We start from the raw sequence: 26083 nt of genomic DNA on the forward strand, positions 1-26083 counted from the left end.
AAAACCGCTGCCAGTAGCTATTTTTCAATCTGAGACTCATTTCTGTGTCTGTAAGTGACCTGGAAGTGTACGCCACTGGTCTTCCATCCTGCAGGCAGGCTGCCCCTAGGCCGTACTGTGAGGCATCGCAGGTCAACATCCTCGGTCTACGTACGTTGTAGGAGCCGTGGACTGGAGGGTAGGACACGTGGTTCTTTAGGGCATTGACGAGCCACCTACAGAACATCTTATTTTCTCCAAAGTTAGATATTACATTGATTATGAGTGGAGAGGTAGCATCTTTCCCTCTGATCATAATTACTCATCTTGCAAAGGCAAATTACATGACATTGAAATGAAGACAATTTCGCTACCTGCCATTCAACCATCCTAAACAAGGTCTGGTGCTAGGTTAACATTAATAATTATTGATAAAGTACGAAACTCCTCTTCTGGCTGGTGTCAAACAAGACCAAAACATATGAATTAATGATCCATCCTCATTCTTCTGTCACAGAAAGATTTAATATTAGGGTAAATACGGGCTAATTTAACTTTAGACGTACAAGCTCTAGGCACAACTTTGAATTGTAACAAGGAGTGATGGGCACAGAGAGAAGATGGGTTATCCAACTTAAAAATAGACTTCCAAAAATCATCAGAATTAGAAATGTAGAGGTCCTGCTCCCATTGCCTTTTCAATTTTATTGACTGAAGCCTGCATTGTTGTCAGTAGAACATCAGATACAATAGCTATTAACCTTTGTGAAGATTGAGAATGGAGAAGGTCCCTTATCTGCAAATATCTTTAAAAAAAAAGTGAGTATTTGGTAAATTAAATTTAAAAGAAAGTTGCTCAAATGTAGCAAGACAGTTATCAATAAAAGTGTTTAATACTAATCGGACCATTCCTTAAAAGCAGAATCCATCAAAGAAGTTTGAAAAAAAATTCAATAAAATAGGACTGAAACCTTTAGAGCCCAAAATATTTTCTGAACTGAAACCAAATCCTAATTGTATGTTTAACCACTAGATTATCTATCTTTCTCCCAATAGGAAAAGGCAGGAGGTCCTTCAAGTATTGAAACAATTTCTGGGTCAAATTCAGCTCTTAATCACCCCAAGCAGGGCTCTAACAGAGCGAATATTGAGAAACCAATAATAAAATGATAAATATGTAATCAGCAAATGCATTCATTTGAAAATAATTTATATTTTTCACTCTAAATGCCTTGATGTGAAGCAATTAAAATGCATTTATGTTTTCAAGTTGTGTGAGACCTTCAACAAGGGTCCTCCAAACTCTCTATTGCTTAGGGCCTCACCAAGTCTAAATCCGGTACTGACTGTGGCTGCTTTTTTGTGATTGGAGCACTTATTCCTTTACCTCCTCTGTGTGATAGTACCAATGTGTATCTGTACAGATGGTAGTGTAGGATGACTGTGATTGGCTGAGAGCGTAGCCACGCCTACTGGCAGGTCTTATAGGATTGCTCCTAGCCAGACCAGGTCATTCTGGACTGGTTGACCTACTTGTGATATGCTCCAGTCTTTTAGTTAATAAAAGCCTTGGTTTGGATCAACGAGTCTTTGGTTCTTTTGACGCGCTCTACACTCTGGACTTGCCATTTTCCTTGCAGTAAAATGCACCACCTTGGATTTAACATTGTTGAAATTCACATGCAACTCGTTTGCTTTTTTTAAACTGCGGTTGTCTCAGTGTTTTCGCTCGTAGCTTGAAGCAAAACACAAAACTCCGCAGATTGAAAACACAATGCTAGAGAAACTCAGCAGGTCAAATCCCTGCTCTCCCGAACCCCCCCCCCCCACCTCCCCCAATCCCACTCACTGCTGTACCCTCTCTCCCTTATCCACCTATTACTTCCTGCATTTGGGATTGTGCTTCCCCACCACCCCCCCCACCCCCGCCCGGCCATCGATGCCTGCCTACATTTTTTCCTACCTCAAGCCTGAAACATTGGTTATGTATCTTTAATCATGAACGGTCCCACCAAGGCCACCCGTAAATTGGAGGAGCAACATGACTTTCCGTCTGGGTGCTCTCCCGGCATTAATGCCAGCCCCTCTGGTTTCTGCCAACCTTCTCTCTGTTCTCCCTCCATCCACTATCCCTTTGACTCCTTTAATCCTTTCACTCCACCCCCTTTCCGTCTTCATTTTCAGAGACATCTCCCCTCCCCCTTGTCCCTGATGTGCCCTCCCTCCCTTATCCACCTATCAGGTCCTGGTTGTGGGACTGGGTTCCTGCTCCTCCCCCACCATTTTGTTCAGGCGTCTGCCTGCATTTCTTTCATATCTTGTTGGAGGGCTTCAGCCCAAAACATTGGTGAAGTATCTTTGTCTTTGCAGTATAAAGTACACAGTTTGACTGTCTGACTTTCTTCAGCTTTGTGGCTTTACTTCTCTTCCAGCTGATTAGAGTCAACATATTGTAGAACAAGCATAAACATTTAGAATGGAATGAGTGGTGGAGGAAGGGGGAGAAAACGAGAAGCTAGGGGCAGACGTTGGCCACTTGTCCCCTCAACTCTGCTCCACCATAAATACGATCATGCTAAATTCCTCTTGCGATCACGCTCGGGGAACTCTGAGCCTGTCCCCGCTACTTTCCCACGTGGATTTCCAGCAGGAACGCTAGAACTTGGCACCTTACCACCAGGAACAGCTGCTGTAAGGGAAGGTATGATCCACATCTGGATGCAGTGGATTTGTGGGAACTGGCTGAATAGGGAGGGACTTGGAGATGGAGAGTTTGATTTGTTTCCAGGGAGGAGATGTTTAATATCATGTATTTGTCTGCAGCAAGCAGATTGTAACCTCGACATGGTTCTTTGATCAATGAACCAGTAATTATTCTTGATATGATTCTGCTCAAAGTTTCTGGAATAAACTGCGCAAGTTGATAACATTAGACAGTAGGTGCTGGAGTTGGCCAATTGGCCCATCGAGCCACCACCATTTTTCAGATCGTGGCTGATCATTCACTATCAGTACCCATTCCCTGCCTTATCCCCATAACCCTTAACTCCCCTGCCCACAAGAACCTTATCTAACTCCCTTTTGAACATATACAGCGAATCTGCCCATACCACTCTCTGCGGCAAAACATTCCACAGATCCACACTTCCCAAGGTAAAAAAAATACTCATCATCTCTGTCCTAAAGGGCCTTCCCTGTAATCTTAAACTATGCCCTCTAGTCCTATTTTCTCCCAACATTGGGAACATGTAATCCGATTTCACCCCGTCTAGCCCCTTGATAATCTTATATACCTCAATCATGTCTCCCCTCATCATTCTAAACTCTATCGCATATAAGCCCAGACTTTCTAATCCTTCAGCATATGTAAATCCTGCCATCCCGGGAACCAACCTTGTAAATCTCCGCTGCACTCCCTCTATAGCGAGTATGTCCTTCCTCAAATTTGGGGACCAGAACTGGATGCAATATTCCAGGTGAGGTCTCACCAGGGCCCTGTACAACTGCAGGAGGGCATCTCTGCTCCTATACACACGATTCTGACATTAATTCTATTATTTCCAGTCTTGTCAGGTTGATAGGATAGTTAAGAAGGCCTATGAGATTCTGGACTTCATTAGTTGGGGGATTGAGTTCAGGAGTTGGGAGGGAAAGTTGTAACTACAAATCTCTGGTGAGACCACATGGAGTATTGTGTTCAATTCTGGTCACCTCATTTATAGGAAGGATGTAGAAGTCATGGAGAGGGTGCAGAGGAGATTTACCAGGATGGATTTACCTGGATTGGAAAATATGAGGCAAGGCTTTTCTCTTTGTGTGAAGGAAGATGGGAGGAGAATGAATGGAGTTCTACAAGATTCTAAGAGGCATAGATAAGGTCTTTTTCCCATGGCGGGAATAGCAAACACCAGAGGACATGAGCACAAAGTGAAGGGAGGAAGGTTTTGGGGGAGCGGGGGAAAAGATTTTTACAGAGTTGTGGGTGGCTGAAATGCATTGCCAGGGAGGGTGGTGGAGACTAGAACAATAGAGGTGTTTAAGAAATAAAACATGAAAATCCACAAATATTGTGGTTGAAGCGAAAACACAAAATGCTGGAGAAACTCAGCAGGTCAAGCAGTGTCCTTTATACAGTAAAGGTAAAGAATCAGAACCGACATTTCGGGCCTGATCCCTTCATCAAGGTATGTTGTAATGCTCTATGTTCTAGTGAGGTCTTCCAAGTACACCTTTGTAAAAGTGTCTAGTTTCTTCAGTCTACATCTCACCAAGTTCTTGATTGTCCCTTGCTTCCCAATAGCTAAAACCGGCAGAATATCGGAAATTGGAGAGGGATGTGGTGTTACACTGTTCTCCACTCATTATCCATCTTGGCACACTGGTCTATCCGCTTGGATTTCATTTTTCATCAGCTGGGGAAGTGTTTGTGGGGCTCTCAAGTTTCACTTTGCTTTAAGCTCTTAACCCACTTGGCTCAGTGGTAGATCCAAGTGTACATGTTTTGCAGCGTCTGGCCGAAGCTTTCCTCTGTCAAGTAGCTGAAATTTTCAGCTTTCAATTAGCTGTGAAGACTAGAGCATCCTTGGGCTCCAATTTGATAAGATGATGTGACATGCAGTTGTTGCAGATCAGCGGTATGCCTTGTTCAAATGTTGCACTCGAACGCGAGACGCTGAGTTCACAAGAGCAGAGCAACCTGGAGACTTCCCAAGCATTCATATCCTTTGCGTCAGCCAACATTCATTCACTGCAAGCCTTCTATTCGCCAAGCTCTCCAATTTCTGGCCCCTTGCCCATCTCCAGTTTTTTTTTTCCTGATCCACCAGGCCTACTTTTGGCTGCCTGGGTGACAATTGGAGAGGATTTATAGAAGGAGATTATTTTTTTTTCCCCATTCTGTCTTTACCCAGCACAATCTTGCCTTCTAACATTGGGTCTGAGGCCACGCAGATCATGGCTCTTCAATCACTCATTCCAAAACTGTTCAAATTTAATGGCTTTCTGCCTTTCAGACAGTGAGGTGCAGATTTGCAACCCCCTCATCTCTCTCCAATTGCTTTCCAACCATTTAGTTTATAAAAGGACAGGCATCTGTGGCCATTCTCAATTTAGACACACAGCACAGTGACAGGCTCTTCCGGCCCACAAGCCCGTGATGCCCAACTGCACCCAATTAGCCTACAAAGCCCCCGTAAGTTTTCGAAGGCTGGGAGAAAACCAGACTACCCTCGAGGAAACCCACGCGGGCCAGAGGGAGAACGTACAGAGTCCTTACGGACAGTGCCGGGTTCGAACCCCTGTCGCTGGTCTTCTAATAACGCAAACTGCTATGCTGAATTGGGCCACCCTTGGTGACGGCTTTAAAACATTTCATTTCAGCCATTTGCGATTTTGCCCACATTTTTCAAGGTCAATACCATCAAGTTTTTATTTACCGACTCAATCGCCACCACATGGCCCAATCCAGCATCCAAGGGGTTTTTGCTGTATCTGTCCCAAGGACAATTGCCAGACTATACTTTGGCACCCTTTTCTGCTTGATGCCCTACCCTGCTGAATATTGAAGTGCTAGGAAGTGGCCATTTGGTCCGTTGAATCCATGCTAGCTTTTGGAACTACCCAATTAGCCCTAGACCCTCAGTCCTTCTGCCAGTGTGCCAAGAGGGATAATGAGTGAAGAACAGTGTTACACCATATCCCTCTCCAATTTTTCTTTTGAGCTTTGAAATTTGAGATCAGGGTAATGAGAACTAATTGGTGCAGATAAAATACTGAGGGGCTTGAGTATAAACTAAATGGCTGGAAAGCAATTGGTTGACAGATTGGAGAGAGATGAGGGGGTTGCAAATCTACACCTCACTGTCTGAAAGGCAGAAAGCCATTAAATTTGAACAGTTTTTGGATGAGTGATTGAAGAGCCATGATCTCCATGGCCCCAGACCCAATGTTGGAAGGCAAGATTATGCTGGCAGAGTGAGGCCAGATGTGAACCTGAGGAACGACACCTCGTGGTCCTCTTGGATACCCTTGAACCCAATAGCGTGAATAGTGAGTGTAATGGTTGCCTATTGGTACTGGAGGTGAAGGAAGAATATTTTTTGTCTCAAGATTGGGAATGTTGGAATTCCCAGCCCTACTGAGCTGGGAAGATTGAATTGCTGAATCTGGGTAGGGCTAGGCCTGATGTCCGGGTGTCAAGTGTTGTGGGGAATCAGCAGGAAACTGGGACTGCGGCCAGCCCCACATCATACCTGGATCTCATTGAACACTGCTCATGGGGTTGTGTTTCCTCATTCCTCAGATTTCTTAAGCTTTTATGGAACTGATTTTGATATAAAAGGTGCTAGTGATTTTTTTTCTGGTTGGTGAAACTACACAGAATCCCCTCAGATGTGGTGTAATAACTGCTCCTGGGTGCCAGGTCTCTGATTGTTTTGACTGGAGGGGCTCACTGGGAATGGGCCAGATCACATTAAGTGCTGTCTCCATGCCTTCACCTCACGAAGGCTGCAGGAACCTGTCGGCCGAGGTTCAGACTGGGATCCTGAACAAGTGTGTGGTCCAAGCACTTAGCTCATGGTGACTGGATCTCAGTGTCTCACCACCACTTCGGAAAAATGATGTTCTGTGCTTTTGGCTGCTTCTGATTTTGTATGGCTCTCCACCCCCTCCCTCCCTGTTTCCCCATCTTTCCCCACCCCCCCCCCCCCCTCCCGGCTAATGTCTCCCTCTTTGCAACCTTGACCGCCCAGGGCCCTCTCCCCCACAGCTCTGTTCCCCACTCCCTTTGCAGCTCTCTTCCCCTTTCCTTCCCGTAACCTCCCCTCTCCCCCCCCTGTAACACTCTCCCCCCGCAACACTTTCCCCCTCTGTGGCTCATTTCCCCTCTCTCCTTCTGCAATTCTCTCTCTTTGTCCTTTATTATCCTCTTTCTCTTTGCTCCCCTTCTCTGTCCTCCTCCGCCCTGCTACCCTCTCCTCCCCTTCTTTTCTATCCATACCTTCTCTCTCTCTCTCTCTCTCTCTCTCTCTCTCAAACAGACACACACGCTCTCTCACAATCTTCATGCACAAGCCTGTTTCCTTTTCCACTCACTACAGATGCCTGCCAACTCAAAATTCTCCCAGATCTTCTGTGTGTGTTTTTTTTTTAAACATATTTTCTTGGATCTCTTTTATAAAGAGTGTGTGAAAGAAATTAGCAGTTGAGTAGGAAGGGATGTTCGAGGTGCTACGGAAAAGGGGTCATGCAATTTTAATGTTTAAAATAAATTTAGACATACCCCACGGTAACAGGCCACTTTGGCCCACGAGTCCTACACCCCTGGTACGTTTCGAACAGTGGGAGGAAACCGGAGTCACGCCCCGAGGGAAAACCCACACAGACGCAGGGAGAGTGTACCAACTCCTGCAGGCAGCGCAGGAGTTCGAATCGAGGTCCCGATCGCTGGCGCTGCAAAATCGTGGCGCTGACTGCAACACCAAACATGCAGCCCCATGACCCTTTCCAAAGCCATGCACCCCTCTTTCTGACCATGTGCCTCCCTTGATTGACTTGTGCCTTCAGTGGCCTACGGAGATCCAATGGAGAGCCTGTTGCCAGGGGAATTCCACTGTAGGCTGGGAAGGATCTGATGTAACCATTTTCTCATCAAAGCTGCCTATTCATAACTGAACCAAATCTTAATGCTTGAGTGGAGCTTAACTAATTACAAATGAGATTTGTCTTGCTGGGTTGCAAAGTGATGCCCCACTGTGGAAGTGCGTTCCTGTCACTGACAGTAGTCTTAATTCCAACTGTCTATTCCACTGACGTAAGTGAAGAATTGGTTAATGGGGATTGTTTGTCCTGCCTTCCTCACTTTGTTTTGGTTTGCCTAATGAGCCTTCTTTCATATCTTCTCCCCGTTCTACCCAGCCCAGCTGCAAGCTGACCTCGAATATAGCTCTCTTCCCCCCCCCCCCCCACCAATCCTGCAGCTGGTGGGTGTTCCATCTGCTACCTCCAGTATGCAAGATGGTGCAGTTTTTCCAACCAATATTTCCTGCTGGGAATCCCACTGCTTGCGATACAGGTGCCCGGCCTCAATCCAAGGGAATCTCTCCATGTTGCAGGTTTACAGCGACTGGAATGAACTTGGGGAATTGGGTGGGACTGGGGCCAGGGATTAATTATACATATTGATGCATAAAATCCCTTCGTCCATTCCAAAGGAGAGCGTAACTTGACCCTGAGTGGGCAGAAGGAGAACAAAGGCTCTTTCTGTGCTATGATCTGTGGAACAAAATTCATTCAGTGACCTCTCCGTGAAAATATTTGACAACGATGCTGTTTTCTTGTGGGGAGTTGGAAGGATGGGCTCAGAATTTCTGCCTGCTTTTTGATTCCTTCTATTGGATGTATCAGTTGCTGCGGCCATTTCCCTGACTCCATTTCAAATTTGCATTTTTAATTTAGACGTGCAGCACAGTAACCGACCCTTCCGGTCCACGAGCCTGTGCCATCCAATTGACCAATAGCCCCCATGCATTTTTGGAGGGTGGGAGGAGACCCACGCAGAATGTCCAGACAGCGCTGGATTCGAACCCAAGTCGCTGGCGCTGTTACAGTGTTGTGTGCTCACCGCCCCCATTGTGATTCAATGTGATTCAGTGGACAGTGCAATGGGTAGAGTGTCTGCTTCACCACTCCAGCGGCCCACGTCCCAAAGGCATGCGGTTGGTCAGCTAGATGGCCACAGTAAATTCCCCCAAGTTTGTTGGTGCATAGTGAAATCGGTAGGGAGTTGATGGGGAGTAGAGACTGCAAGGAAAGTGAGTGAGGAATCGATAAGTCGAATGGCCTCCCCTTTTAAATGAAAGCATGCAGCATGATAATAGGCCCTTTTGACCCATAAGTTCCTGCCACCCAATTAACCAACAAGCGGAATGTTTTGAAGGGTGGGAGGAAACTGGAGTGTCCATTGGAAATGCTCAGCAGATCCATGATTTTGGCTCGTGAATCCTTGTTGTCCTATGGGATTTGTTGGACCGTATTGCTCTCATTACAACATTGAGACTTCGTCAGCACGCTTAAACGATGGGGAATGAGATGATGCAGCCGACAGAGATTGAGGGGATGGTCATGGGGAATGAGCTGGGACAGGCTCCAGGTGGGAAGGGGAGGTTGAGGGATTCAATTACATTAGCTCTGACAAGGCCACCTGCTGACACCGCCATTCCCAATCAAGATGGACAAGATTGGGCAATTCGCCGGTCGGTCATGCCTGGAAGTCATGCTTTATAAGCAACAAATGATTTTTACAAGATATAGGAACAGAAGGTAGGCCCATCAAATTTCCCCTGCCCTTCCATCATGAGCTGATCTATCCTCCAATTCAGCCTCACTCTTCAACTTTCTTCTCATCACCCTGGATTCCCTGACTATGGGGAGAACGTCCAGACGCCTTACAGACAGCGTGGGATTCGAACCCTGATCCTGATTGCTGGCACAATACATTGACAGTGCCAGCGATCTGGACCGGGGTTTGAATCTGTTTATGAGTTTGTACATTCTCCCCGTGTCTGCGTGGGTTTTCTCCCACCATTAAATCAGGGGGTGTAGGTTAATGGGGTGTGAATTGGGCTGCACAGACTGAACTGAATGGCTGGTATTTGATATGTTAAAATTTGGACAATCTCGGCTTTAAATACACCCAGTAACCTCACTTCCACAGCTACCTGTGGAAACAAGTTCTGCAGAATTGCAACCCTCTGGCTGAAGAAATTTCTCCTCCTCTCTGTTCTACATTGACGTGCAAACAATGAACTGTTCAGTGCTCGTCTGGAGAAGTTGACCTGTTGGGGAAGCTAATGTCGTTTCTTTTTCCAACTCTCTTTTGATAGATTCTGTCTTCTGAGTAAAATTTACTTGTTTTGTTTAGGCCACATGGCCTGACTCGGCACCTAACGACTGATTTCGAAACAAGTGAAAACAGTGGTGGAGAAACTCAGCAGGTCAAACAGTGCACTTTATAGAGCAAAGATACATAAGCAATGTTTTGGGCCTGCGCCCTTCAGCAAGGTCTGCCTCAAGCTGGAAACATTGGTTATGTATCTTTGCTTTATAAAATAAACTGATTGACTTGCTGAGTTTCTCCAGCGATGTGTTTTTACTTCAATCACAATGTCTGCAGATTTCTGTTTTCCCTCTGATTCAAAGCAAACTGTTTATTGTGGGTCATACTCTTCCAAAGGAATTCTAAAGTACTGAAAGTGCCAGACTGTATCTGTATTTATATGTACCTCGTGTGCTATTGTTTGAGATAGAAAATATACTTGTAAACTTTAAGAGGGCCAACAAATATTTCATTGGACGTTTTTGGCAGACAAAGGGGAAATCCTCTTTGTGAACTGGAGCGAGATTCCTACATTCCTAGGTTGGCGTGAACCTAATGGGAATGCACAGATTGCACCTCCAAACCATACAGTTCAGAAAAAGGCCATTTGGCCCATCACATCTGTGCTGGCCATAGTGGACCCATCTGTACTAATCCCATTTACCGGTGCTTGGTCCCTGGCCCTTCTCTACGCTCTGATATTTCGTGCTTGCCTGGATGATTCAACAATCTGCTCAGGCAGTGCATGCTCTGACCAGGAGGAACGGAATGGTTGGGAGTAGAACAGCAAGAAACTGGCTGAGAAATGCATGCACAGTGAAAACTCTTCTCAGATTTGCGGGAAGTTTACAGCACTTTGTATTAGGATCATTACTTATACTGGGCAACAATTTCGCTTTACAAAATGTTTGCTTCCTGAAAAAAAAATTGGGGATTATGAAAGATCATTTCAGATTTGCTGTATCACGTAGGAAGTTGGAGAAACATTAAATTAACTTTTATTGAATTCAGTATGTTTTATCGGATTCGTTGACCTGACCTAAAAAAATCTTTAGCCGCTCTTTTTCATTTGTACTCAGCATCTGATGCCTCTCATCTCAGTGCCCAGTATCGATGGATTCTAGTTGCCCCGATTTTTACTGGTCGCAGTGTCCTGGTGAAATCTTTCACTGTGTTCATCACTGTCGGTACCAAGATCAACTGGGGAGGAAGTGCAAATGCAGAAAATGGATTTTCAATGACGTGCATGAAGAAAACTCAAAATATGACAGGAGTGAGATTAGCTAGAGCTGGTAGAGACTCTGGGCCAAATGGCCTCATTTTGCACCACAACCGTTGCGTGACTCTGTGATGGCAAGGGATATTTTGGCCACGAGAAATGAGAGGATATCCGTGGGAACAGGTTCATGAACAAACAAAGATGATCCAGCTTAAAGAAATGTTCTGTCTTCTAATTGGACGATGTTCTAATCTTTCCCTGCAGTGATTTGGTTGAATGTTGAAGCCTGCGTTCCCAGTATAAAGACTTTTATATTAATTTAGAGATGAAAGACCGTAATGGGCCCTTCCAGCCCATGAGCCCGTCCCTCCAAAAATACCACGATTAACCTCCAATCCTGGTACATTTTTGGTGAGGAGGAAACCAGAGTACCTGGAAAAAATCCATGTAGATCATGGCGAGAATGCAGAAACGCCTTCCTGGTGCTGTTGCTATAATAGCATTGCGCATACCGCTACCCTAACTGTGCTGTTATACATACAGACCTACAATAACAGGCCCTTTTGGTACACGAGCCTGTGCCACCCAATTGACCTACAACCCCTACATGCTTTGAAGGCAAGTCAGGAGGAAGTCCATGCTGGTCACGGGGAGAACGTGCAGACTCCTTACAGATAGCACCGAAGTTTCCACTGCTGAAATAGCATTCCACCAGCTGTGCCGCTCTCTAATCTTGCCTGCCCGTATTGATGAGAGCACCAACTTCTTAATTCGTCACCACTGGGATCTCATGGCTTCTATGGAGTGCCTAATTATTATAAATAAAAATGCTGGAGAAAATCAGCAGGTCAAACAGGGTAGCAAAGGGAAAGATACATAGCCAATGTTTCGGCTTAGGCCCTTCATCAAGGTATACCTGATTATTATCTCAGAGCAGGCACCCTCTCGAACTACTGAAGGTGCTCCCCTAGGAGAGGGTTGTTGGCCATGGAGTCTCAGGACAGACCCTGCGATGCATTGAGCGTGACTCGAGAGGATACTGCCAGTATTCTGGGTGGTATAGTGAATGCCAATGAGGTTACAGTGTTTTGGAGCAGCTGACAAGTAACTTGCAGCTTGCACTACACCACCTAAACTGGTTAACACCAGAAATTGTACTGTTATTTATTATATAAAATATCATAACTTGTTAAACTTGTTCTAATAAATGTATAATATAGATGTTCCTGGAAGCAAACATTAGATTAGTGTCAACATTAATTAAAACAGTGAGTTGAAAATATCTCTTTGAATAGACTTGCTCTTTCCCTTGAACCGCTGAATGTGGTTATCGAGGCAAGAATGCTTTTAAGTTTATTCATTCCGTTAAAGAGGATGTTAATCCATTTGGAGCTTGCTTGCACATCTCAGAACTCTTTCCCTGAATTCTGTCTTCTTTATTCTCATTAAGATGTGTTAAAGCCCCCCTTCTTGTGGGAGCTTTGAGGCTGCTCACCCCCCCCCCCCACCCCACCAACCTGAATACTCCTCCTTCGTGCACTTTGAGGCAATTTGGTTCAGATTAAAAGTGCCGTCAAAAGGCATTTGTTGTTGTTGGCAGACTTGCAGATCTTTCTCTGTGATCTGGCATGTTTCAGTCCAGAAAGCTCAATTTTAATTGCTCAAAGCATTAATAACTCTGGGCTTTCTTTTCATGAAATTTTAAGAGTGGCTGCACAAATTTAAGCTCCCGGCAGACTTAGTTTAGCTGGCAGGGTAACAGTCGAGAAGTCCACTCTTCTGCTGTTCTGCTTGGATATTGGGAGCAGTACAGGGAGCAACTTAATCTTCTGAAGCTAAGAAATTTGCAAAAATAAAATGTAAAACTGCATTATTCATTACTCTGGGACCTTGCAAAGAGATTAACACCCACGCTGAATCTTACTTTCGTTGTAGAAGCTGCTAAGTTTATTTGTCATATTCTTCCTTGTCTATTGTGAAGGTTCTTCTGCGAGCCATCTGACGGGTTGCCAGATTGCACAGGCAGTTTGTTTACATTCGTTATCTGTTTACAGTTCTTTATTTGTTTAACACATGTTTACGCTGCGTCCAGTTTATATTTTTTTGCACGACTGACAAGTGGTAATTCTGCCACGCCCGCAGGGAAAAGAATCTCAGGCCTGTATGTGATGTTGTGTATGTTCTCTGACAATAAATCAGAATCTAAAATAGAAGTGTAAATTCAAAAAGTATGGAATTACGTAAATAAAAAAAAATTAGTTCCAAGCAAAGGGAGCTTGAAAGCACTGTTCTGGGGTTCATTCAAGACCCGATGGCTGGAGGGAAGGAACTGATTTTAAGCCTGTTGGTGCACACTTTCACACACCTGAGCCTTTTTTACCCAATGAGAGAAGGAGGAAGAGATTGTGCCCAGGGTATGGCAGTTCCTTCCATACAGTGACTGCCTTTCCCAGGGACTGGGAGGTGTCGACGGAGTCCATGGAGGGGCGCAGAGAACCGGTCCAGCGTTGAACTGCCAATTTACCATTTAGCCAATGTGAAAAGGGCTATAGACAGGCGCATGGGTGAACGAAAAATGGAGGGTTACAAGGAAGGAAGGGTTTAGAGATTTTTTTTGGCACGGATATACAAATCTGCACAACATCGAAGGTTGAAGGGCCTGCACTGTCCTGTAATATTCTATGTTCTGAATGCATGTCTTGGGTGTGGGTAGCCTCTGTTGTGAGCCATTTTGTTCTGTTTCCCTTTATCACAGGGTGAAATCCAACAGCTACTCATGTCAACGGATCCCAAGGCAGCCTACACCTATTGTGAGCGGTACATCCCCGACTGCGACACCCTTCTGCCCTACGCCTTGCAGTCTCTGGTGCCGGTGAATGATGATGAGGTGGGTGCACTCAGTCTACACAAAGGCATTGGTGAGACTGTACATGCAGCACTGTGCAGTTATGGTAACTCCACTGCAGGAAAGATGTCTTGGAGCTAGAACAGATGTAGAAAAGCTTCACGAGACTGTTACTGAAAGGAGAGACCAGATGGTTCGACACTGAATAGAAGGGCTGAAGGGGCCTGTTTCTGCACTCTAGTGTTCTATGGTTCTGTTGTTCAATGGGCTGGAACTTTTCTCCCTGGAGTGAAGGAGGGTAGACATCCAGCAAAACCCCTATTATTCGGAGTTCAAGGAAACCAGCAAAGAAATTGCGGGAAATAAATAGGTAAAAGAAATATTAGGTTTAAAATTGGCTTGCCTCACCATAAGTTCGCCAATCACACAACCCACAATCTCAAGCAACCAGAAAATTCACTTATTCAGGGATTTTACTGTATATTGAATCACAAGGGGCATAGATGAGATGAATAGTCACAGTCTTCTTCAAAGGGGTGGTAAATCTAAAACTTGGAGGGTGACGATTTAAGACGAGAGGGGAAAGTTTTAAAAGGAGCATGAGAGTCATCTTTCTCACACAGAAGGTGTATGGAACAAGTCGTAGAGGTGGCACAGATATGATGTTTAAAAGACATTCAGACATAGATAGAAAGGTTTGGAGGGACAGGGTCACCCTCTGGCCAATGCTTGACACCCCCTCATTGTTGACCTTTGCCTCTTCTGCTTCCATTATTTTTAAAACTCTCATTCATACAAAAGAGAGATAGAACTGCTCATTTGGTGGTGTCACCACGTCAGCAAAACTAAGGAGCTGATTGTGGATTTCCCAAGGAAGTCAGGAGAACACAATCCAGTCCTTGCCGAGGGGTCGGCAGTGGAGAGGGTCATGAACTTCAAATTCCTGGGTGTTAGGCAAAGAGTCACCATTAGTATCGACCAGCTCCCCTTACAGTACGAGGGAAAGCGAGTCGATTTGCCTCCAGCACACAATCCACTGGCAACCCGAGCTCCAGATACCAGCCTCTGACAGGATCAGGAAGCCTTCTGATGACTTAACAATAAGTTCAACAAATTCAGAAAACCCTACTGTCTTTGTTTGGTGCTTGGTTTTCACTTGTCACAAAGGGAAGGATTAGATAGATTGAAGGCCTGTACTGTGCTATACTATTCCATGTTAAGTTTCTATTTATTGCTGTATCATTTTATTGCAATGGCTGTTTTTTTAAGTAATTGTTGAATTGTGCATCTGATAAAGACTCTGTTCCCTCAACATCCCCTTCCCTGTAACTTAAAATACATTTGTCTTCTCAGTTCTCCAGCTCTGATGACAGCTTATTGGCCCAAAATGGTTGTTTTGCTTCTTTCCCCACAGATGCTGCCTTACCTGCTGAGTATTCCCAGAATTTGCCTCCTTTTTTTTCTTTGTTGCTTGACCCTTGTTTTCACCAAGGTAAAATCATTCTCGCGACCGGATGGGATGATTTTATTCCTCCCGCTGCAGTGAGCCAAGGGAAGGCTCCCTGATTGTAGCAGGCGTGTGAAGAATCGCTCTTTTCTCTGAATGAAGCCTGCCTTTCATTCGTAGACTTGCCACCAAAGTGGAGGGACAATGAGGAGAAGTACACTATAACTTGGAGCAGGAACTCAACCTGGACGGAACAATCTTTCTTTTCCATTCTAACAACACGGTTCCCGGCTCCGACTCTTCTCCGTAGTTTCCTCTCTGATCTGGTATCTGCTGCTCAACTTGCCGGAAATCATGTGTCTGATTTTCCTTGCTCCAGACTCCCTCAAAGCATGACGTCCTTTTTAATTTGTCTCCCGTGGTGAAGAGGATAGACATATCTTCATATATTTTCCTGATTGGACAGTTTCCTGTTCTTCAGTTCCTCAAAAATCACCTCCTCAGCTCACTTCTCACCAAATCCCATGGTCCCATCCCGAATGAGTGTGCCGACTAGCACACAGACTCCTGGCACGCTGACGTTTCACTATCTCCTCCTCGATGTTTCTCAAACCCCCCCACCTTTGTCTGGGTGACCTCCTCCATCCAGGGAAAGATCTCTTCTTCTGGATTGCAATTGGGCCATATTTAATTGAGGGAAACACAGACGTCTGCAGATGGTGTGATTGTAGTAAAAACACAGGAATGCTGGAGGAGCCCAGCAGGTCTCGCTGCACCCAAAGATGGTAAAGATATATAACCAATATTTCGGACCTGAGCCCTTCTTCAGGAATAAAAAGGTTGGGGAGGGAAGAATGAGTGGGGGAGGTGTACAGAGCAAATGACTAAAGGTGCTAATTGGATATGGATGGGAGACAGGGGAGAAGAAACGTGAGAATTGATACATTCAGGTGCCTTGCCATCATGTATCTCCATCCATCACCATCTTTGCCCCTCCGAATTGTAGTTGTTGCTTCCCCTGTTCTCCTTTGGTGAAGACTCCATCTTTGAGTTGAGACCATAGTCGAGGTTGAGTTCATGATTATACAAGGGCAAAATACTGAAGTGGTTTCGCGTTGCCGCCTTCAGTTGCAGTGTCCGTACTGGACGGGTAAGCCCTGGCCGTTGATCAGCAGATTCATCTGCCCGGCGTTTTTAGTTTTACAACCATAAATTCCAATTTGTAGAATCTGCTTGTAAAAACCACCCACAGTCTGCAATCCACCGCTTCACATGTGTGGTGAATCTCTGCTAAGCTGTCTGTCTTCCCTTCCTGCAGCTCCAGGATGAATTTTCTTGGCTTCTCTTCTTCTTATCAGTGGGAGTACTTTTCACCTTACACGCTTTAACGAAGTGGCCGAGTTTCCCACAATAGCTGCAGGTAGCAAATCGAGCCGAGCACATCTGTCTGGCTGCCAGCTGTTACCGCAGAAGTAGCATTTGCCAGGGGTTCACACTTTTCTTTCCTTTGGGGTTCCAGCAGTCATGGATGTTTCCCCTTCGGTTTCTTGCATTTCACTAGACCGCATAGCACTTTTCAGTGTTTTGGCTAGAGTGACTGCCCGATCGTAGGTTAAGGGCTCCGTCTCCAGCAACCTCTGACGGATGTAACTGGAGTCAATCCCGTTGACTAGAGCATCCAGCTTCAAGACATTGCGGTGTTGTAGCACATTGACTGCCCTGACATCACATTCGTTTGCCAGTGAGTTGAGGGCTAGTGCATAGAGACAGCATCACTTTCCCCGGGTTTCGGGCATCTAGTCAGCAACTGGTGTCGAGCAAGCACCACATTCCATGGTGCCGCGTAATAAGCAGTCAGACGTTCCCGGGCTATAGCCAGAGTGGTAGCTCCTTGCGTTACGGTGAAAGGGACCTCACCCAGCAGAGAGTTCAGGTGGCCCCACTGTATCGCCTCATCGACCACATTGTTTCAAGCCATGTAGTAATCGAAACAAGCAATCCAGTGGTTGAAAATTTCTCTAGCCCTTGGGGCAGACTGGTCGATTATCACCCGCTCTGGCTTGAGGGCTGCATCCATTTCTGCTAGTTGATGAAGTAGACAAAGACGATGTGGTCAAACAATAAACATGGCTTTGATCAACGGCTTTCATGGTACAATAATGAAAGACAATAGATGCATATACAGTTATATCCAAGGGGAGTGTCCTTAACAGTAGAGATGATGCACAGCCAATGTTAGTACAGCAAGGCTCGCCAGAGGGAAGACAGGCAGCTTGGCAGACATTCACCAAAACATGACGCAGATTGGAAGGCTAGACTGGTACTATATCTTGCCCAAGGGTGACCTGCAGGCTATCGGACGGCAGGAGCGCCTTACTCTTCCTATAGCTGAGCAAGTACACAGCTCCGACACCGGCTGGAGGAATTACATGAGCTTGAATCTTGAATTAATCCAGAGCTTCCCTTCACCAAGACTAAATAGTTGTTCTGTTGAGTTCCTCCAGCATTTCTGTGTTTCCTTCCCCCAATCAACTCTCACCTTTCCTCTCCTGTCCTCCTATCCATGTCCAACTAAATCCTCAGCCTGTGCGCCTCCTTTGTTTCCTTCTCCCCAGCCTTTGAATTCAGGCGCCTGCCTGTTTTTTTTCCCCTTCCTACCTTGGGTGGCACGGTTGGTGCAGCTGTTAGGGCAACGCCTTTACAGCTCCGGGGTTCGAACCCCGCGCTGTCTGTAAGGAGTTTGTATGTTCTCCCCGTGTCTGCATGGGTTCTCCTCAGGGGGTCCGGTTTCCTCCCACTGTTCGAACGTGCTGGGGGTTGTATGTTAATTGGGCAGCACGGACATGTGGGTCGAAATGGCCTATTACCATGCTGTATGTCTAAATTTAGCAATTTAAATATATTTAATATTTGAATTGAAATTTTTTATAGGGCTCAGGCTGGAAAGATCAGTTCTATATCTTTACCTCCTACGGACTCTGTGAGACCTGGTGAGTTCCTCCAGCATTTCTGTGCTTCTCAATTGTCTGCACAGTTGGTGCCTTCACCAGTGCTGGAGTTCCCTTCCCAAAGTGGTCTGCTTACCACCCCCCCCACCTCCCCCTCCACTCAATCCTCTCCCTTGTGCTACTGTTTGAACCAGCCACTCTACCAGGTGGATTTGCTGGCCTTGGCTGGCAGCAGCTCTCTGTGTTTGAAGTTTCCACCAGCAATTTGTTTGAATTTTCCTCTCTGTGTCCAGCAACACCTGCAGGGCATGGCCTGGGTACGTGGTCTATTGGCCTGCAGGCCATTAGTTAAGAGGCTAAATAGGAAGTGGCTTTTTCTTCCTTGAGGAAGCTGAGCAGTGAGATTATTGAGGCATTATGAGAGACATTTATAGGTGAAATAGTCACGGTCTTTTGTTTCCCAAGGGAGGGGAGCCCTAAAGCCCTCTTCACCAGTAAATTGGCTGTTCAACGAACCGGTTCAAAATAGCGTTTTTGCCGTTGTTCTCTGCGGCCTTTCATACTCGTCACCCGGCATCCCAGAGCAAAGGGGGGGGGGGGTCCTATCCTCCAGCGGTGATGTCCCGCATACCCTCTGTCCCTTTCACACTGGGCTAACCGGTACACTGATTCCAAATGGAACAGCGATGATACACCCTCCCTTGGTGGTTTATCTCCAGGGCAATCTGACGCCTTCGTGCCGGTAGGCGAGCATTCACAATGGTACGTTAACCAGTGAATGGGGCTTTATTGGACATGGATTTAACATGAGAGGGGAAAGGTTTAAAAGGGATCTGAAGGGTAAAGTTTTCACACGGGTGGTGAATTTGTGGAATGAAGTCGCTCAAGAACCTGTAGAACTAGGTACAGTAGAATCTCCATTATCTGGCATCTATGGGGATCACAGATGACGGATATGCGAATTTTTCTCACTTTTCCAATGCCTGACTAAGACACCTACATTGACCATTTAAAAGATAAAAGACAGTGCAAATGTAAATTAATTTGGAAAGAAATCAGTATTGCCATATTTAATTATTTAAAGTACACTTTAATCAAGTAATTCCTGTAACTTAAAAAAATTAAATTCGAGCCCCAGTCACTGGCACTGTGGCGCTACCTATGCCACTCTCGTAATTAATCCCTTCCCTGAGTTTACAGATTAGTCTAACTAGTATACTTAACACTAAAAAAGTTAAAGACTATTCTTATTAGGCAGGGATAGGGAGACACTTTGGGAGAGTCGCCGAAGCAGCGAGTGGCATCAACTGGCTCTTCACGCTGGCCAGAGCCAATGAATCTTTATTGAAACAGGGGCTGGGGCATGACCAGGGCGCTCCGCTGGTTGAATGTTTGCTCCTAACCTCAGCAAAGCAACCCGACTCACCTCAATGCAAGTGGCAACAGTGAAAAATACTCACAGCAGGGCAAACCTGCGGCTGTCCAACAAAGTTTGTGCCCTCCCCCGGGGTCCATCCGCCCAGTCTTATTTAGTTAAATTTATTTATTTCCTCTTTTTTTTGCCATTTGTTTGTTTCTGATTGATTGAATTCCAGATAACGGGGATTTTTACTGTACAATCATAACGTGTAAAAGTTGTGTGGCATAATTACCAGTGCTTGGCGCAACGCTATTACAGCACCAGTGACCTGGGGTCCAACCTGGCGCTGACTGGAAGGAATTTGTACATTCTCCCTGGGACCTGCGTGGGTTTCCTCTGGGTGCTCTCTTTCTTTACACTATCCAAATGTACAGGGTTTGTAGGTTCATTGGTGTATTTGGGTTCAAGGACCAGAAGGCCCGTGCTGTACATTTAAAGGTAAAATGATGCATTTGGATGTGTACATAGTAGAGAAGGTTTAGTCCAGTTGTTTTCAAACTGCCCCCCTAAACTCACATCCCACCTTAAGTAATCCCTGTGCCATAAGCTGTTCTGTGATTAGTAAGGGATGGCTTAAGGTGGGATGTGAGTAGGAAGAAAAAAGTTTGAAAACCACTGTTTTAATCGTACCTCATTGACTCGTTATGTGTGTAGTTTCATAGCTCCAAAGCAAATGGGTCAATGACAATTTTTCTCAAGCAAAGCATTTCAGTAACAGTTAAGTCTCGAACAGTGGTTCTCAACCTTCCCTTCCCACCCCACATACCACGTTAAGCCATCCCTCACTAATCACAGAGCACTTTTGGCATAGGGATAACTTAAGGTGGAATGTCAGTTTTAAAATAAAATGGTTGTCCACCCTCTGATTTAGAAGGATATAGGTCTAGTACAGGCAAATAGGATTGGGTAAGATGGAAACCGTGAGCTGGGCCAATGAGCTCGTTTGCATGTCTCAAACCAATGGAGATCCAATGGACATTGGGATCCCCACCAATGGAAGACCTGGCCGTACCATCTTCTCTCACCTTTTCCCATCACCCCCCTCTCCCCCCCATCAACACCCACCCCTCTACCTGCGACCTCCCCCCCCCCCCACCCCCATGCGTCTCCTTTGGCTTCAGACTCTCTTTCTCGCTGCTTTTTACAGACATCGACCTCCCGACCCCGCAAAAAAAAACGGAAGAGGGACCGCAAGCGCTCTAAAAAGAAGGGCAAAGGCAAAGGGAAATCAAAGAAATCGAAAAAAAATCGCAGAGGGAAGAAGAAAGATCGGGCCGCTCGGCAAAAGATAGAAACAATTAGGGTTGGGGAGCAGGTAGATGAAGCAAACCAACCGAGCTCCTCCTCAGGGCAATGTAGGAGGAGCTATGGACAACTGACATGTGATTCTGCTAACTTAACCAAGGCTTGCTGAGCTCTACAAAGCCCTGTTCACATTACATTCCCGACACCTACTTTCTGGTCACCATTTCCCAACCTTCCTGCTCAATACCAGTTAGTCAGAATGGTAGGTTAGCCACAAAGCTATTATAGCAATAGGAATCTGGGTTCAAATAAAGAGTTTGTACCTTCTCGCCCGTCCGTGTTTCCTCCAGGTGCTCCCACATTCCAAAGATGAACAGGGTTGCTAGGTTAATTGGGTATATTTGGGCGGAGAGGCCTTGTGGACTTGAAGGGCCTGTTATAGTGCAGTATATGTTTAAAAAGAAATTGTATGTCTGGGAGATTGCCTCTCATTCTTCCAAATTCCAGTGAGGAGAACCCAAAGTCGAGCCATCCTTTCTTCATATGTTAGTCCCACGATCCCAGAGATCCATCTCCAGCTCCTTGATGATTGATGCCCTTCCTGAAAACCAAACCCAGTCACAGTCTCTCAAAGCAACTGCAATCTCACCTGCAGCCACAGTCTTGCTTTGTGAGAAAATCTTTAAAAAAAAGAGATTAAATGAAAGAAGGGAAGATGTAGACCAGTGGTTCTCAACATTTCTCTTTCCACTCACATCCCACTTTAAGTATTCCCTCTGCCATCGATGCTCTGTGATTAGTAAGGGATTGCTTATTGTGGGATGTGGGTGGAAAGAAAAAGTTTGAAAACCACTGTTTTAATCATCCCTAATGCACTTGTTATGTGCACGGTTTCAGATCTCCAAAGGAAATTGGCCAATGACAATTTTTCTCAAGCTAAATATTTCAGTAACAATTGGGTCTGGAGCAGTGATTCTCAACCTTCCCTTCCCACTCACATCCCACCTTAAGCAATCCCTTACTTATCACAGAGCACCGATGGCACGGGGATTGCTTAAAGTGGGATGTGAGTGGAAAGAAAAAGGTTGAGAAACACTGACATAGAGAAATCAAGCGATTGTTTATCGGAACAGTGTTTCCTTTAATGTGGTACAGGGGGGCTGACTGATCCCGTAGGTGGGTTAAGAGTCTGGGTTCATGACTTCAAATCCCAGCACTGGAAGTGGGATAGCTAAATCTAATGACACATCAGGAGTAAGCGGAGACCACATCTCTGCATTGGGGCAAATGAAATTGTATCAGGTACACCAGAGTCGTTTGGGTTTGCAAACCTGTGGTCCTCAACCGCTCAGACTGATGAGACTTTTACCAACATGGACTGAGTCATGAACAACTGCTCCTTGAAAAGCACCAGAAAGCCGTTCAGTTGAGTGGGGGGGAAGCATTTAAGGTGGGACAATAAATGCTGACATTGCCAACTTCACCCCGTGAATGAAACCAGGTTATTGGATGAAACCTGATCTGGGAGATCAGTTGCTCACTTAGTGTGTCCAGCATGCCGTTTTTAAACTACCCACCCTCCGCGATCTTGCTTGGTCTCTGAGCTATGTTAGGCCAAGTCTGCCCGGCATTGCAGAAAGACAGAGTAGCAGTAGTACCACTGCCTTGCAGCTGCAGGGACAGGGGTTGGACCTTGACCTACAGCCTAGAGTTTGTGTGTTCTGGTTTCTGCCCCCCCCCAATCCTACACATTAGTGCAGCTTAATGGTGAAAAATGATCGAAGAAAGAGCTGCAGAGCAATGAGAATGGGGGTGAGGGGTGTTGGTGAGGAGGAGGGTTAGCGCCACTAGGAGCTGGCATAGGTTGAATTACATCCTTTATAACAGCCGAAATTGGAGTCTATACACCCATCACACAACTCTCAGTACCCATCACTTCCACGCAACTATTAATCCCACCCCGTCCAAAATCTTTTATAGAATGTGGGGCCTCTTGAAGAGAGTTGAGGACACGGGATACCATTTTGCCCTTTAACAACGTTCTGTCTTCAATTAGATCCTCGTTCCCAAATGGATTGAAAATGCGTATGTATTTATCCCACGTAAAAGATTTAAACCTGCAACTTCTTTGGGGAAGAGAATTTCAGATTGCCAGAGGAAATCTTCATAGCGAAGAAGATTGCCAGGTGCAAGTATTGACCCTGGGAGGAGGACGTAGTTCGCAGTGTCAGTTAATGAGCTTAGAGTTGGTGACCAACCCCCATCCCCCTTGCCTCATCCAACATCTCCCCGGGGAAACCATAAATCGATTGTCAGAATTTGAGGAGAGTCACCTTACCCTGGGGCCTCGGAAATTCTCCCAGTGTTCTCTGTACCTCACTGCCTCTGGCCCGTTACCACACCCCTCACCCCCCCCCCCCCCCTGTCCATACCGACTGTTTTAATGCAATTTGAATGGGGTTTGAAGAGCTTGTGTGTTGCAAATGCATTTATTGAGACATTGCTAGTCATTGAAATGCACGCTTCACAGCTGTAACCATAAGCAATAATCCAGCTTTTTACCATTCAGTTGCTAGACTTTAACCTCACGCATTATTTCGAGTCTCTTTTGAGCTTTGCCACCAGCTTAGAATTGTTTAAAAACTGTCTTCTGAAAATGAATTAGTTTGAACTTTGAATTAGTTATTTCATTTTGGAGGAATTTGCAGGTACAAACAAAGATGGAAGACATCACTACGATTGGAGTTTGTGCTGAATTAATCACTGGTTTGTCGACTAGGTTAGAAAGTAAGGGTGTCACGGTTAGCATCATGCTCTTTCAGCGCCAATGATCGGGACTGGGATTCGAATCCAGCGCCATCTGCAAGGATTTTCTATGTTCTCCCTGTGGGCTGCCTCTGGGCGCTCTCGTTCCTTCCCACCCTTCAAAAACATGCCGGGAGTTGGACGGGTCAATTGGGTGACACAGGCTCGTGGACCGAAAGGGCCTGTTACCGTGCTGTATGGCGAAATTTTTTAAAAAATTAAATTCCTCACCAACCAATGGACGAGCTTGAAGGGCCATTCAACCAATCCAAGCTGATTCAGCAAGTGGAAGAGGAACGTGGGGTGAAGTGGATGAAGAACATTGAAAGTAGGGCAGGGTGGCGTTTTTTATGGCCTCTTGGTGGGAGTGACCTGGGGTAGAGTTTGTATGCGTGTAGGCGTCATCAGTTGAAATGAAGGTAAACATAAGAAATAGGAGCAGGAATCGGCCATCCATCCCATCGAGCCTGCTCTGCCCCTCAATGAGATCATGGCTGATCTGATGATAGTCTCATCTCCACCTTTTCCCCATATCCCTTAATTCCCCAACTCTGTCTGTAAATATCTATAAAACCTGTCTAAAATATATTCATTGAGGTCGTCTCCACTGCTACAACAGGCAGAAAATTCCATAGATTCGCCACCTCCTGGGAAAAGCAGTTCCTCTTCATCTCCGTCTCTGAATCTTGAGGCTATGCCCCATATTTCTTGTCTCCCCCATCAGTGACAACAATTTACCAACCTCAATCTTATCTATTGCCTTTCATAAACTTAATATTTCAATGAGATCCTCTCTCCTTATAAATTCCAGCGAGTACTGCCCTAGATGACTCGATCTCTTCTATCCGAGAGAGGGCACAAACACCTTTGAAAGTTCCTGTATCGGTCCAGCAAGGAGATTAAAGTTCCCAGTCTTGAAGGAGTTGGGTCTTTGTTCCACATGCCGGAAGAATGTAAAGGATTTCAGCATGAAACCTTTAGTCTTAATTTGCCCGTAGATCCCTGGCCAAGCCATTGTTAAGACTAAATAATTCTTTATCTTGCATTGGGGCTGATAGATTAGATGTGCCTTTTGGATGCCACCTCTCTCTGCTTTTGAAGTCACCACGAGGCTAGGCCGCATGGAACGGGGTTTGCTGTTGTCTAACTCCCTTGCTTTTCTATGCCCATCTCAGGATCCTGAACCCAAACAAGTGGAAGAAGTGGATAATGTTTACGATTATTTTCTCGGTTCGGAATACTACACAGACTTGGAGTCGGCCATTTACAATGCCTCCATGGCGGCTGGTGTGATGGAACAAAATATAACAGATCATGAGGTAATGTCTGCTGTAATGATGTCTTTGGGGCTTGACTATCACCCAGCCGGGTGACTTTAGCCTACAGCTATCAGTCCAGAATAGTGCATAGTGATGTGAGATAATAATCTGACAGCCCTGCTGCGGACATAAACAAGGTCTAGAGCGTTACGCAGTTGTTAGGAATCCACATCTTCCTCTGTTTCTTCTTTCCCCCCCCCCCCCCGGCAATGAAGATACTGCAATCATTGTCCTGGATCCAGACCTGCTTTCCATCCAATCCCTCTCTCATCCTTAGCCTCGTATGGGAGTGGGTCGGCTGGCTCACTCTCCCTGAGAGTGGACTTGAGGGGAAGAATGGGCCAACCAGTCCTCAGCAGGCGGATTCGGACCTTCCGATTGTTTGATCCACTGGTTTTTGGGCTGCCTTGGATCGTTTCAGATCACCGGCAGCAAACAGGTGGAGCCTATTCTGCCTGGACGTCAGTGACTAGTGGAGTTGCACAGGGATCTGTTCTGGGATCCCTGCTCTCTGTGATTTTTTTATATCTATAAATGACCTGGACAAAGGGGAAGGGGTGGGTCAGTAAGTTTGCAGATGACACGTAGGTTGGAAGTGTTGTGGATAGCGCGGAAGGTTGTTGAATGTTGCCACAGGAAATAGGATGCAGAGTTGGGCAAAGAAGTGGCAGATGGATGTCAATTGTGGAGTGATGCCATTCAAAAGGTCAAATGTGAAGATGGAGTACATGGTTTATGACAGGATTATTAGCAATGTGGAAGACTGAAGGGTCTAAATCCATAGATTTAGGTTGTTACCTAGATTAAGAAGGTTTATGGTATGCTCGTCAGGGGATTGAGTTCAAGAACTGTGAGGAAATGTTATAGGTCTATTAAACTCTAGTTAAACCACACTTGGAATATTGGGTTCACTTCTGGTCACCTCACAGGAAGGATGTGGAAGCTTTGAAGAGGGCACAGAGGAGATTTACCAGGATGT

At 45.7% G+C, this 26083-nt stretch overlaps 1 protein-coding gene across 2 annotated transcripts in view; it reads left to right on the forward strand.

Annotated features, from left to right (window-relative positions):
• The window catches only part of LOC138758440 (collagen alpha-1(XI) chain-like), a 337229-nt gene that overhangs the window by 74068 nt on the left and 237078 nt on the right, over positions 1–26083 (forward strand). Inside the window, exons 5-7 of one of the 2 annotated variants that reach the window (XM_069927352.1) lie at positions 13831–13962; positions 20883–21050; positions 24961–25104. In XM_069927352.1, the coding sequence (XP_069783453.1) occupies positions 13831–13962; positions 20883–21050; positions 24961–25104 (444 nt within the window). The remainder of the gene's footprint in view (positions 1–13830; positions 13963–20882; positions 21051–24960; positions 25105–26083) is intronic. The other variant, XM_069927353.1, reaches the window with a different exon arrangement.

Source organism: Narcine bancroftii, chromosome 3 (assembly GCF_036971445.1).
Source record: "Narcine bancroftii isolate sNarBan1 chromosome 3, sNarBan1.hap1, whole genome shotgun sequence".
NCBI lineage: Eukaryota > Metazoa > Chordata > Chondrichthyes > Torpediniformes > Narcinidae > Narcine > Narcine bancroftii.